Consider the following 14,294-nt stretch of genomic DNA (forward strand, 5'->3'; position numbering starts at 1 on the left):
TTTGCCTTTTTTAACTAACTCAGTTGACGGGCTTTTTTGCTGAGTTAGGCCAATATCGGTTATATCCTGAGCCTGACTGGCGAATGTACCCGAGCAAAGTTCTATTAGCTGGGTATCGCTGATTTGAGGAGTTTCTGATGGCTGAGTGAAAAGATTTGTACTGGTTTCGAGACCGCTTTGCGGTTCTTTTTCGCTTTGGGTGATAGTCATTCCTGATTGTGGTTCAGTCATTGTTTGCGTTGTGCAGAGTGATTCGGCTCCTTGGGTTGAAAATACGTTTTGAGTATCGACGAAACGCCCCGAACAAAGAGCAAGAAGATCTTGTTCGACTTGAGTTGCACTTGGGGCTGATTCTGTATTCTTCCATAGATTATTTTTGTTCCCACCAGATAAAAATTCACTTTCCTTTTGATAGGAAAATAAATCGTTCGTGCTTGTACCTTCCAAAAGACCTACATCTTTAACTACAGCTTCATCATCAGAGTCCTCGAATGCTGCTATGATTCTACTTTTTTTCTTTTCTCCTGTGTTTTCTGGTTCTTCATCACTACTTTCTTCTGAGGATTCTTCTGATTTATGTGTTGTCTCTTCATCATCTATCAACTCATCGTTTTCTTTTTCGCCGTCTTCATCAACATCCGCTTCGACATCCAGAAGACCGTTCCCTAGTTCCACCTCATTATACTCAATGTCGTCGTCGTCTTTTTCTTCATCGTCCATGTCATCGTCTTCTAAAATCTCTTCTTCCTCTTCATCATCATCATCATCCAACTTCTTTGCTTGTTGCATTTCCTGTTCTCGCTTCTCGAGAGCTTCTCGACGCTTACGTTCCATTTTTTCCCTCAGGCTCTGCTTCAGTTTCATATATGCAGCTCCAGGAATCGGTTCCTTGCCGTTGGGATCCCGATCATCTTTTTCAAGGGGAACTAAATGAACGGTGTCCAAAGCAATGATCCCATTGTCTGCATTCAAAATGCTTAACTGATGGGTTTTCTTCGATTTTTTACCGCTACACTTGGCAAAGCGTTGAAATAATATATCGGCACCAGATGGCGTTTTTGGTTTAACGTCTCCCGAATCCAAATCTATTACCATATCTGGGCCACCTTTGAGCGTTGGAAAAGTTGGTATAGAGTTATCTGTTAAAACCAATTCAGCTGCACGTTGAACCCTGTTGTTTGAATTTGATTCTGATGGAAATAAATCGTAATCAATTCGTTGTGATTCCCGGCTTGTTCCAGCAATTGGTTCCATCTGTTGTTGGGACAAGAGCTGTTCAACATTTTCATGAGTTTTGTTGACTAATGCGTCTAGCGGATCTTCCTCGGTATCAGATACTCGGAGTGTTTCCAATTCAGTTTCAGCTGGCTGAAGTAAACTTACATTGTTATCCATTTCGAGTGAACTGTTCTTCGTTACAGCAAGTGCTTCTACGAGTCCTTCACCAGTTTTATCTTCTAAAAGTTCAACCTGAGTTTCAACTTGTTCGACTTGGTGAAGTTCCGAGCTATTCATGCTGAAATTAGTTGAATTTGGTTTTTCACCATTTGAACCCTCATAGGCATCAGCGCATTGTTTAGAATCATTTTCATTTACGCTTTTAAAAAACTCGATGGCTTCCCGCTCTCGATCCTCTAATCGTTTAGCGAATGCAGCCAATTGTTCGGGCGTCATTTTAATAGCAGCCGCTAGTTTGCGACGTCCTTCTGCTAAACCACTTCCTGTGGCAAGTGCTTGAGCCGGTTTATTAATGTTTCGGCGATTGAGAAATTCCTGCAAAGTGTGCTGCTTTGGTCGATGATATGGGACAGATATTTGCGATTCCCTTGTCATGCGCTGCGATTCACTCTGAATGACCTTCATCTGTTCCATAGCTGCTTTTGCTGTCATCTATCGGTTCAAAGAAAAAATGTTTACGTATGATTTAAAGACTTAATAAAAAAAATTACAACTACGCTACACACCCTTTGAGGACGATCTTCAGAATTATGATTTTTTGATATTTTTCGTTGATTTTTTGTTGTTGGAGAAGATTCATCTTCGGATTCACTATTACTTCCTGAATTTTGGCTTCCATCAGATTCGTCACTAGCCACAGGACTTCGGGACCTGCTATCATCACTGAAATCAAGATTGAGCTGAAATTGACAATTATTAAGTTTATTAATGTGTTTATTAGTTAACAAATATCAGTTAAACTTACACTGGCAAGCAAATCCTTAGCTTTCTTTTTGTCTCTAGGTTTTTTGGGATCCTTTTTCGTTTTTACTTTCTTGAGAATTTTCTTTCTATTATCCTCTTTTCCATTTTCTGAGGAACTGGACGAATCTGAGTCAACTAACGTCGCCAATCTAGTTATACGTTCATCCGCTTTATTTCTTTCAGAAAGATCGCTTGTTTGTAAATCAGAAACTATATGATCCGATCTTAAGTTTTCATCATAACCATTTTCAGAATCACTATCAAAAAGTCGTGGTATCATCTTCTTGGTTGGTTTCTCTCGCTTTATTATCCCATCCGATTTCTTTGCCGAATGTTCGTCATCGTCAGTATCACTATCGATAAGTGCCGTTAATTTTCTACGGTCTCCCGAAATTTTATTTGTGTGCATTTCTCCATCCGAATCTTTTTGGCCAGAGTTACTAATTTTGGTTTCCGGATTTTCAATTACTGCGTTTTCAAATTCAAATGGTGAAGCTGACAATCGTCCGACTTTCGTTTCATCAGTGACGGCATTCGGTTCATTAGATTTTTCTTCTGCTGAGTCTTCGTCCATTCGCAAAGTATCTCCAGCCGGAAGTTCCGAATCGGATTCGTCGTCATAATCCATCAGAGTCATTTCAGAATCCGATTCGCAGTGTTTTGATTCATCCATTAGCAATAAACGATGTTGTTGGCTAATACTACTACCTGAGGCCCGAGATGAGCTCTGGTTCGAGTCTTCATCCATATTTGACATGACTTTATATTTAACAAACTTGGTCAGGTATTATAGGTAATTATAGGTAATTTAAAATAAAATTAAACTGGCAGAATCACTTCAATTTTCAACTCAATCGTATTTTCGCGCCATCAGTACACTGAGATAAAATAATTTCTAATTGAAAAAATGTCTAAATGTCTACACTGAAAATAATTTTCACTTAAAATGTAAGTGACATCTGGAGTATAAATTTTGCCAAACGTCTATTCATGTGAATTCTATCAGAGTTTCAGCAGCGGTCATGTCCCGCATACGAAAAAATCATAACTCGAACAGTCAATATGATACACCAACGGTTGTTGAAATAGTGATCATTTCTGTACACGTTACTATTCCATCAAACTTTAGCTCTGAAACGATTAAAACGGTACTTTCACGTTCATGTTAAAAATTACATTACCAGATAACGTGAACTATGGATGTGGAATATTCCCGTTCAATTAATTAAAAAGCGTGAAATTGATCTCGAATCATTACCCGAAGCGTTCATGCATTTTGACACATTCACGTCACAGCAGAGAAGAGGTGCCAAGTGGAATTCAAAAACGTTCATTTGTAAATAAAAAAAAATCAGAATGCGTAATGATTTCTATGTTGTCATTTCGTTTTCGGCTATATGAAAATCATACCGTGATGATCATTGGACTTGATTTTAAAATAAACTACGAATTTCACAATTATACTTAAATTTTCGACTATTTGAAATCTTGATCAAGTTTTGGATTTACGCTCAAAATCATAAAGAACATTTTTACGCATATTGAAAACTATTACATTCATCACAAATAACACAGAGAAATTAAAATAAATATTTAACTAGATTGTAAATAAGTATTGGGCCAGAAAAATAATAAAAATTTGAAAATTCGGTGAATCTGGCACCACTGATTAGTATGTTTGTGTTGTTCGCGCGAAATTTGCGATTTGTGGTAAATCGGGTAATTTTCCAAATCTTCCGGATCTACGACGGCGATTATGGCCCAACCAGCTGTAGTCGCCCTGTGCCCAACCTTTCGTCACTTATGGCACCAGTGCAGTGGTAATAATCCAGTAGTAAGTGCCAGATCGACGCACCGGATGTTTATTGAAACATCCGTTAACTCCCGGTTAAGGCACCTTTGTTTTTCATGCGTTTGGATTCATGGAAACATGGATAGATTGCGCGGTCAAGGTATGTAAACCTGCCGGAAAACTTATTCCGATAAAACGAATAAACAACAGTTACTCTATGAAAAATATTTCCTTTTGCAGGTTATAGTACTACCACTTTTCCGTATCTCTGGAAGAAGGTTGATAAGGAGCCAGCCCCCAGCAGTCGGCATGCTACCGGAAGCTCCCGTAAGTTTTAATGGTCTAATCTATAGCCCTAATTGTTATTTGACTGCTTAATTTTTAATTTCAGTTCCCTGCACAATCGTAATCCGAAGGAAAAGCAATTTTTCGCTATGGCCGGATGGGATCGTCGTTGGAAGTTTCTGTCACATGCAGATGGATCCGCAATGCCAGACGGGTGAATTTAAAGGTTGATTGCTACCCAGTCCATTTTTCGCTCACATCCATCGTCCAAATGGGAAGGAAGCAAAGCTCCCGCTTGAGCATGAAGCAACCTTTCGCAGCACCTATGACCGGACCTTTGTTGTCGACCAGAATTATGAGCGGTTAAATTTGTAACCGATTTGTACCCAATCGGATGGACATTTACATGTAAGTCAACAATAAATGAATTCATAAAATCAAATAAAAATGGTTTCATAAAATGATCCGAAAACCCTGAATGCAAATTTGCACATGTGTGCGTGCCATGTTCCCGTATATGATTCCAATAAACGTATACATACCTTCGGAAGAAACATTTTGTCGAATCGTTTTATACTTTTACTGGAAATGTTTGGTTACCAGATTACTTTAAAAATGATTTTAAGGAAAACAGTTTGATGACCAGAATACGTTTTCCCCAATTGGTTTTTGAACGTTATCTCAACTGCTCGCAGAACAGTTCTTCCATACAAGTGGTTTAATAGTTCTTAACAGTAACATAACTTAACGCCATATTCAAGAGACCGTCGTTTCGGAATTCACAATTAGTGGAATGTTTTTTACGATGTCAGTTATCATTATCTAAAAGTTTTTTTACGCTCTCCTGAATAATTGTGTTACTATTACAGTAACTGTTTGGTAACCGTATTTTTTTATTCGGGGTGTCAAAGCTATATAATATAATATAATATAATATATATAATAACCAGATTTCAAACCAGTGATGTTATCTTGCTCCTGGGTGTTAAAAAAGCAGAGGACTGAACCAGCTGTCAAATCGCATACAAATGAACCGTAGAAATTTTTGGTACCAGAACGTCAGTGTGGTTCCCGAAATTAAATACTTCACCCCATAACAGACTCGAAATAGGGTAACATTTTGGTTGCCAAACGCATCTGTTGTTGGCATACTGCAGATTTAGAATCAATTTTAACAAGGTTTGTGCTGAACACTCTGCATTTTGTGCCCAACCATAATTTATTAATGTTACCAAAGATCCCTTTGATTGACATTCCCGAGCCGCAGATATCAATTTAAGGATTATTAAAAAAATGCCTCTGGTTGAAATTGTTGCAATGAAGACGGCCATATTGCCCATATCTAGCGTAACATTTAAAATGGGCGAAACTGCCAAATGTAAACAAATCGAGTTAACGGTCATTCCGGATTTACGCAGTTGCACTTTACCTAATAAACGCGATTTCATCTTAAAATCGCTTAAAACTTTAAAAAAATTGATAAAATTAAAATGGGCGAAACTTCATATGCATTTTCGTTGGAACGTGAAGTTACGCCTATTCAAAATGGGGTTAATTTTTCTATTCGTGTAGGGCCAATAGTTGAGTTGACCGTGTGTGACAAAACGGCCTAATTAGTTTTTGCGTGTGAGACCAGTGGGCGTAACTTCAAAACCAAAACAAAAACGGCCGATCAATTGGGCGAAACTTGCAGGCGTAACTGAAATCGAAAACATAAAAAGGCGAAACTCGAAAATCTCTGAAATTTAGTGAAAATAGTTAAAGATTTTGATAACCAACGAACAATAAGTGAATATAATGCACTTTTTTTTATTTTGTTGAACAAAAAGTGGTCGATTTTTTAAATAGGATTTGATTAGATGTTCCGAAATTTCCAACGCGATTTTCTCGTTTCGAGCTAACTGCTAGTTTCGCCCTTTTTAAATGTTACGCTAGATATACGTGTTTCACTCGTTTCAATTTTCTTCTTCCTGCGGGTTTCTTGACTAAAAACTTGGTACGGAAATGTTTGCTTTCTTCAGCCCTTGGTTTGGACCAAGGTTACTAGATCACAAGGTTCTCTGACTTTGTCAGTAAGTAGGCGAGGAGAGCGCGGTGAGGTTCAGTGAGTTTGTTTGTAAACATCGGAAAATTTGTTCGAGCTGAGGGCTTTGTTAGTAAACAAACTCCACGAACTCCATAGTAGCCAAATCAAAATGGCTGAAGCGGGAGTTTCTCATATCGGTATCAAATTTTGAATACGGCGAATGCGCCAAGACCTTTGTTTTGAGAAAAACGCATTCCAAGTTTCAGAAAATAAAATCAATTTCCTATTTAGCTGCGTACAATCATTTTCCTAAAGAAGTCGCTAAAATGCTTTCAAATTGGTTTAATTTCAACACCCGATCGATAAATATAGCTTTTCCGTACTAATTACCACAAAAAATTAATAAATATAACTGTGGGCCCTTTTACCACAGACTGGTGCTCTCATTTTGTTCATTCGCCAAATTGGAGTGCCCTTTTGAATTGCAGAATGACTATTCGCCTTTTGGGTCACTCATTAAAGAAGCAATATTCAAGCAAATTTCGGCTTGAAAGCGGGTCCAAATGATCACGTTAACACATTAGCACATTCAACGATCTTATAAATACTGATTTGTGCATCTCCTCGTCCTGGAATTTTTTTTTTCGAAAACTTCAATGCCCTTTTTCCATCTCGAGATAACTATTGGCCCTTTTGTTCGCGACGAAATTTCGAGGGGAAATGGGCGAATGAACTGTGGGATTACACACTCATAAAAAAAGCTATTCGCCTTACTTAAAAAATTAAATTTAACTTCACTAAAATAAGAAAAATTGAAAGGAGATCATATTTTCGGATGTAAAATGAATAGTTTAACGCATTTAAGTGATTATCTGGATTTGTTTACAGTTGGCGCATTCGCCGTATTCAAAATTCGATACCGATATCGTTACACCTCCTAAATATATGCCCACCTTGGAGTTTACGACATGTTGATAATATTTGAAGAATCTACCAATTCCACTAAAGTGATTATTTTCAGTGTTTGACCTAAACTTCAAATAAATCCGCGGCTTCACTTTTCGTGTTTTTATTTTTTATGCGAGTACGCGAGGGCACTTTTTCCGTCCAAAACCTTTGACATCTTGCGTATCAGTGGAAAAGAACGCGTTAAAACGGTTAAAACCGTAGGAAAAATGACCTCGATCATAAAGTTACATGCCGTATCCGGAGCGATGGATGAATCTCCACCGTGCTACATTCTGCAGGTGGACGAGGTGCGCTTCCTGCTCGATTGTGGCTGGGATGAAAAGTTTGATCCCAACTTTATCAAGGAATTGAAGAAGTAAGTCGAATATGATTATTTTTCCGGAAAAGATGGTTTATCGGTACATTAATTTCCACAGGTATGTACACACGATCGACGCTGTTTTACTATCGTATCCGGATTGTTTGCATTTAGGCGCTTTGCCATATCTGGTGGGAAAACTTGGACTAAACTGCCCCATTTACGCTACTATACCGGTATACAAAATGGGGCAGATGTTTATGTATGACACCTTCATGTCCCATTATAATATGTACGATTTTGATTTGTTCACTCTGGATGATGTTGATGCTGCATTTGATCGCATTATCCAGTTGAAATACAATCAGAGTGTTTCCTTGAAGGGCAAAGGATACGGTATAACGATAACTCCGCTGCCGGCAGGGCATCTAATCGGTGGCACAATATGGAAAGTAGTTAAGGTTGGTGAAGAGGACATCGTTTATGCGACGGATTTTAACCATAAGAAAGAACGACATTTGAACGGTTGTGAATTGGAAAAACTCCAGAGGCCATCGTTGTTCATCACTGATGCCTATAATGCACGATATCAGCAGGCAAGAAGGAGAGCCCGAGATGAAAAATTCATGACCAACATTTTACAAACGCTTAGGAATAACGGAAACGTATTGGTAACGGTTGATACCGCAGGTAGGGTGCTTGAATTAGCCCATATGTTGGACCAACTCTGGAAGAACAAAGAATCCGGATTGATGGCCTATTCATTGGCATTGTTGAACAATGTTAGCTATAATGTTGTTGAATTTGCCAAGAGCCAGATTGAGTGGATGAGCGATAAGTTGATGAAAAGTTTTGAAGGTGCTCGAAATAATCCATTTCAATTTAAGCATCTGAGACTTTGCCATACGATGGCTGATCTGGCTAAAGTTCCCAGTCCAAAAGTTGTTCTGGCTAGCTCTGCGGATATGGAGAGTGGATTTTCTAGAGAACTGTTTGTACAGTGGGCTCACCATTCGAACAACAGCATCATAATTACCAATAGGTCATCACCAGGGACTCTGGCTAGAGATTTAATTGACAATGGAGGTAATGGAAGAAAAATTGAATTAGACGTAAAGAGACGAATAGAACTGGAAGGAGCGGAACTTGATGAATTTATGAGAACTCAAGGAGAGAAGCATAATCGGTCGATAATCAAAAGTGATATGGATTTGGATAGTAGCTCTGATTCGGAAGAAGAACTGGAAATGTCCATCATTACTGGTAAACATGATATAGTGGTACGACCGGAGGGCCGCTCGCATACAGGCTTTTTCAAATCAAGCAAAAAGCAATATGCTATGTTCCCCTTCCAGGAGGAAAAGATCAAATCCGACGAGTACGGTGAAATAATACAGCCCGATGATTATCGTATGATTGACTACGGACCGGACGGAATCGGAGAAGATAACAAAGAAAACTATCAGATAAAACCGGAAGATATAAAAAAAGAGAAAGATGATGACATATCTGTTCTGGATAAACCCACTAAATGCATAAGCAGTCGCAAGTTGGTAGAGGTCAACGCCCAGGTACAATTTATTGACTTCGAGGGACGCTCCGATGGTGAATCAATGCTAAAAATCTTGTCCCAGTTGCGACCTCGTCGAGTGGTTGTCATTCGTGGCTCTGCTGAAAATACCGCACATATTGCCGAGCATTGTCAGTTGAATATTGGTGCACGTGTATTCACTCCAAATAGAGGAGAAATTATCGATGCCACAACTGAAACTCACATCTACCAAGTTCGATTAACCGAAGCATTGGTTTCACTTTTGGAATTCCAAAAAGGCAAAGACGCCGAGGTGGCCTGGATTGATGCCCAGATCGTTATCCGTAATAAACAAATCACAACTGCAGAAGCCGAATCGGCAGATTCCGCTGGTTCAAGTGGTCCGCTGACCGGTACAACGAATAACGCCACCACAAACAATGCAATTGCTGCTGCTGCTGCCGCTGCTTCTGATGCTCCAATGGATGTGGACGAGGTCGATGTATTGCCCGAGGACAAAAGTGACAAACAAATTCTGACGTTGGACCCGCTTCGAAACGAAGAACTCCCACCACACAACGCCGTCTTCATCAATGAACTGAAGTTGAACGACTTCAAGCAAGTTCTCATGAGGGCCAATATAAGTTCGGAATTCTCAGGTGGTGTCCTATGGTGTAGCAACGGAACGCTGGCGCTCCGCAGAATCGACACCGGAAAGGTAACCATCGAGGGCTGCATTTCGGAGGATTTTTATCGTATTCGGGATTTGCTATATGAGCAGTATGCAATTGTATAAGACTTACACAAATGATTAATAAAGGCAAAACTGAATCTTACATTTTGTTGTTCCGAATTTTATAAAACAATGTAATGTAGTTGAACCCCTCAATTGACACACTATTGAACTTGAAGCTTTGAATTTTAATAAATAAGATAAAAAAAATATCATGGCCATATAGTTAAACAACTTTATTCTTAACCGCAAACTAATGAAAATGCAACAAATATTGAGGGCAAAGTAGCACAATGCTATTGCTGTTGTTGGCCCTGTAAAAAGATAACATCCTCCGCTATGATGCTTGTCGTGGGCCGTTGTTTGCCCTCTTGATCCGTTATCTCTCCGTAGCTGATCTTACCGGTTACCATAGTCCTTTGTCCCTTACGCAGATAATTCATTACTGAATCACGCAGTGCCGGCTTGAAAACCACCACACGGTGCCAGTCCGTTTTTTGCATCCAATCGCCCGAATCATAGCTTGGGAATGAAAAAAAATGTTCGTAAATATTTTCCACATTAATGATTTGAAATGAAAGATTGGACTCACCGATAGTTGGCGTGAGTAGCAACTGAGAATGTGACCACCGGATGAGCATCATTGCCCCGCTTCTGCGGATCGGCTCCGACTCGTCCCAACAATGTAACCGTATTAACAGCTGTAATGTGAGTGTGATAAAAAAAATATATAGAAATGTATCTACCAACAGTTTCTTTAAACAAGTTTAAAGCCAACGACATACTTTTTTCAATACGTGTTGGATCACTGCAATAAGTTCTACAGACTGGGTGCAGATTCACAAAACGGAAGATCTGTCGGACGAACATTGTAATGGATTTGGTGAGCTTCTAAATAAAAAAAATAACCGGCTTCCAATTCACGTGCACGAAATGATTTTGGATTTATACACGGAAAATAATAAAAAGGTAAAATTTACCGAGACAGCAAAGGTGAATGCTCGCAAAAGCCAAAAAGGTAACTTCTACCTATTCGAGGTGAAACTCACCTCACAGCGAGGTAAAATATACCTGAAACGAAGAATGAAAAAAGGTACAATTCACCGAGAAAAAATGTGAATCCAAAAAAGGTAAATTTCACCTCGTAGCGAGGTGAAGTTCACCTGAATTGAGCTGAATCAAAAAGTATAATCTACCTAGAAAGAAAGGTAAATCCAAATAAGGTAAAACTCTCCTCGTAGCGAGGTGAAGTTGACCTGGATTGATCTAAACAAAACGGTACAAATCATCTCTAAAAAAAGTAACTATTTGACGAATCCGTTTATTGAGGTTAAGCTGTTTTGCCGTTTAGGAACAAGTTCTGCTTCGTGCACAATATGTGAAAATCGGAACAAAATGGTAAGTGTTTTCTTAGATTTCATTTAGTTGTGCTGGTTCTCTTCATAATACTTTGCTTTTGTTTCAGATCGGCCCACAGAGCTTCGTGTTGTATTATTTATTTCAAATAAATACTAATTTTTTTCATGAATTGTGTTTTTTTTAAATTAATTATTATTGAAGAATCCCGCATACTAAAAAACCGTATTTCAAACAGTCGCTACGATACATCTACGGTTTCAGAAATAGTGATTGTATCTGTAAACGTAGCTGTTCTTCTAAACTTTACTTCGCCAACGATAACAAACGAAATATGAACGTTCATGTGAAAACGTGTTATGGTATCTGGAAAGGTGATAGAATGATATGAACGATTTCCTAGAATTTTTCATTAATCTTAAAACTGAACTCGGACCGTTGAATAAACCGTTCATCCTTCTGTCATACTCGCACGTCAAAATCAACGAAACGCCCGGTCAGAGATGCCAGTTGGTTTTGTACAAAATAAGTACACATTTATAAAAATAATTTAATACTTTTACTATTAGAAGTTCAGCTCATGATTTAGGCCGATGACATGCACGCGATGCGATGCGAATTAATGCGGCGAACCACATTTGATGGAAATGTATGTGAATCGCTTAAACCTGACATTCAATGCGACAAAGGAGATGCCAATTTGTTCCACCGCTTGAGTTCGCGTTGATCACGTTCGCCAATTCGCTCTCACTATGTCATCGGCTTTACAAGATGATTTCAAGAACGCTCATTATGTAAGAATATTATAAAAGTTTTTTTTTACTAATTCATTGACTTAAGCGGGCCATAGACTACACAAATGGCGTAGGCAAATTCGATGATTCCACGACGATTGTTTGATCTATGTTCGCCCACACACGATACAAACAAATTTCACGCGAACACAAAACGATGGCTGGCGAAAACAACAAAAACAACAACAAAAAAACATCTCCACCCGGCTGGGGCTGAGTAAATGGCTTGGATTTTGTACAAGCAGCATCAAACACTATGCCACAGAGGGGAGTATGTACAAAATATTTAGACTCCGACCGATTTTATTCAAACCATTTGCGCGGTCACTCAAGCAGTGTGTGTAGCATGAATGCAAAAAGCCGACTTTAAAACATAAGAGTTAGATTTTTTTTTTAAATTTCACATTTTAGTTTCATATCGGTACAATTTTTAAAAATCGGTCAAGTCGGCACCACTGTCGACAACTGGAAAATAAACACAAAAAAACAACAACAATTTTCGCTCCTCCAAAATCGCGGGATTCTAAACTGGCTGGCTCGTTCTGCCGAAGCTACCGGAAATAATTACAGTAAGTATAGTAACGTAATAAATTATTTATATGTCAAAAAGAGTAATGATTATACATTAATTTCAGCTTCCTCGTCCATTCATCACCCGGGTGACGATGGCTTCCCAGCATTCCGTAGCGCTGGAGCTACGAGAATCCATATGCTATGTCCATAGCCGGGTAGGATCTTTCTGCAAGAATCATCAAACTATGCGGTATCAACAGGTTTTGAATTTTCACCATTTGTAAGTAAACCAAGTGTAATAAAGATAAAGATTATGTGAAAAAAGTTGAATTGATATCAAACATCCGAAAATTTCCAAAACATTCCCTTATATGTGTGTGTGAGACCGCCATTGACGTACGGTTCTGGATAACGTTGGAAAAAACCTTATTTTGAATCGTTTGATGATTATTACTGTTACTGTTTTGATAAAAGATTACTCTTCAAAAAACTGTAATATTAACAGTTTGGTTGTCTGATTACGTTTTCCAATAGCGGTTTCTGGACGTTATTTAAACTGTTTGTAGTACAGTTCCTCCATATAAAGGTTTTAACAGTTTTAAACAGTAACATAACTTAACGCCATATTCAACAGACCGTCGTTTTGGAATTCAAGATAAGTGCAATGTTTTTTATGGTTTCAGGTATCATTTTCTAAAAGTTTTTTTACGCTGTTTCTTATCGTTTTATAACTACTACAGGAACTGTTGTGTTACAATATTTTCGTATTCGGGAAACCAATCAAACAAACAAGCATTTACCTTTTAAATCAGTGAATGGGAAAACGGTATTATTTACTATTTTTCTAGGTGAATGAGAAAATGGTAAAATCGCTAGGTGAATTGAAAAAAGGTAAAATTTACCTTTTTGCTAGGTGAATGAAAAAAAGGTTAAATTTACCTCGAAAGAGGGGTGGAAAAAATTCACCTCGCAAAAAGGTAAATTTTACCTTTTTTTTATTTTCCGTGTACGTGAATTACATGTAACTTTGTGTAACCTTTAGAAACTCATCTGCTAAGCAGTGGTGCTAGTGAATTAATTTAGCAGAATTTTTACAGATTTTTTAAAAATTGTTTAAATTGCATGTATGTCTTTTTGACAAAGGTAATTATTATCCTCTACAAAAATTAACCACAAAAACTCTCGGTACAACAGTAGCATAAATAGGATTATAGGGAAATGTGGGAAATTTCCATGAATTGCGGTATGCATGGGGGCCATGTTGACCCCAATACGTTTCAAATATATTACAAATTGATTATAATCTTAATATCCAAGTTATTACACACCTTTGTTAATATCTTAAGAAGATTTAAAACTATTCAGATTTTTTTTATAAATTCATTCAGGTTTCGTATTCCGTTAAAAAAAAACTTCTGAAATGTCTGCTCTTATGTGAGAGCTATATATTCACACATTTTCGTACATTTTTGTAAAACATTTTATGTTTTTTTTCATCGGGTCCTGCCACATTCCTGAAGGCTGGCCAGAAGATCGGAAACTGATACCAAACCGTAGCTACCGAAACCACAGCTACAGGAGGCCACCACCGGACCCTAATGGAAAACTGATATTGGAGAATAACCCCTATAAATCCCTTCCTTTTCCCTTGTTTAAAGTTTTTTTTTTTTTAACTGTTGAGTCGCCGCGACTATTACGGCCCCCTTCCCTACTAACCTAGTGAAACGAATACACTCGGCACATTGAAACTTTGTAAAAGTAAAAGGCCTTTAATAAACTAGTTTTAAATTAAAAA

General features: G+C 38.1%; 4 protein-coding genes and 1 long non-coding RNA gene across 6 annotated transcripts; 3 read left to right on the forward strand and 2 right to left on the reverse strand.

Moving 5' to 3' along the window:
- Nucleotides 1–6: 6 nt before the first annotated feature.
- On the reverse strand, nucleotides 7–3,063 carry LOC129759468 (claspin-like; the record flags this gene model as incomplete). The annotated part of the gene is made up of 3 exons (XM_055756936.1): nucleotides 2,204–3,063; nucleotides 1,965–2,138; nucleotides 7–1,890 (listed from the first exon to the last, which is right to left on the reverse strand). Coding segments are annotated over exons 1-3 (2,814 nt in total), but the record flags the coding sequence as incomplete, so codon positions are not given.
- An 844-nt stretch (nucleotides 3,064–3,907) lies between these two features.
- Nucleotides 3,908–4,686, forward strand: LOC129759462 (uncharacterized). Its single transcript, XM_055756926.1, has 3 exons — nucleotides 3,908–4,154; nucleotides 4,235–4,321; nucleotides 4,386–4,686. The coding sequence occupies exons 1-3, from the start codon at nucleotides 3,959–3,961 to the stop codon at nucleotides 4,508–4,510; spliced, it is 408 nt and encodes a 135-aa protein (XP_055612901.1). The 5' UTR covers nucleotides 3,908–3,958; the 3' UTR covers nucleotides 4,511–4,686.
- A 2,678-nt stretch (nucleotides 4,687–7,364) lies between these two features.
- LOC129759463 (probable cleavage and polyadenylation specificity factor subunit 2) lies at nucleotides 7,365–10,014 on the forward strand. Its single transcript, XM_055756927.1, has 2 exons — nucleotides 7,365–7,629; nucleotides 7,691–10,014. Exons 1-2 carry the CDS (start codon nucleotides 7,481–7,483, stop codon nucleotides 9,897–9,899), a joined length of 2,358 nt encoding a protein of 785 aa, XP_055612902.1. The 5' UTR covers nucleotides 7,365–7,480; the 3' UTR covers nucleotides 9,900–10,014.
- A 32-nt stretch (nucleotides 10,015–10,046) lies between these two features.
- LOC129759464 (single-stranded DNA-binding protein, mitochondrial) lies at nucleotides 10,047–10,773 on the reverse strand. Its single transcript, XM_055756928.1, has 3 exons — nucleotides 10,622–10,773; nucleotides 10,429–10,537; nucleotides 10,047–10,358 (listed from the first exon to the last, which is right to left on the reverse strand). The coding sequence occupies exons 1-3, from the start codon at nucleotides 10,704–10,706 to the stop codon at nucleotides 10,133–10,135; spliced, it is 420 nt and encodes a 139-aa protein (XP_055612903.1). The 5' UTR covers nucleotides 10,707–10,773; the 3' UTR covers nucleotides 10,047–10,132.
- Nucleotides 10,774–12,438: 1,665 nt separating this feature from the next.
- Nucleotides 12,439–14,262, forward strand: LOC129759461 (uncharacterized). Of its 2 annotated transcripts, XR_008740175.1 has the most exons (3): nucleotides 12,439–12,555; nucleotides 12,622–12,779; nucleotides 14,020–14,262. It is a non-coding gene; the product is annotated as an uncharacterized LOC129759461 (long non-coding RNA). The 2 variants fall into 2 exon arrangements; XR_008740174.1 differs by lacking the exon at nucleotides 14,020–14,262 and having other exon boundaries at nucleotides 12,622–12,823.
- The last annotated feature ends 32 nt before the right edge of the window (nucleotides 14,263–14,294 follow it).

Source organism: Uranotaenia lowii, unplaced genomic scaffold (genome assembly GCF_029784155.1).
Source record: "Uranotaenia lowii strain MFRU-FL unplaced genomic scaffold, ASM2978415v1 HiC_scaffold_161, whole genome shotgun sequence".
NCBI lineage: Eukaryota > Metazoa > Arthropoda > Insecta > Diptera > Culicidae > Uranotaenia > Uranotaenia lowii.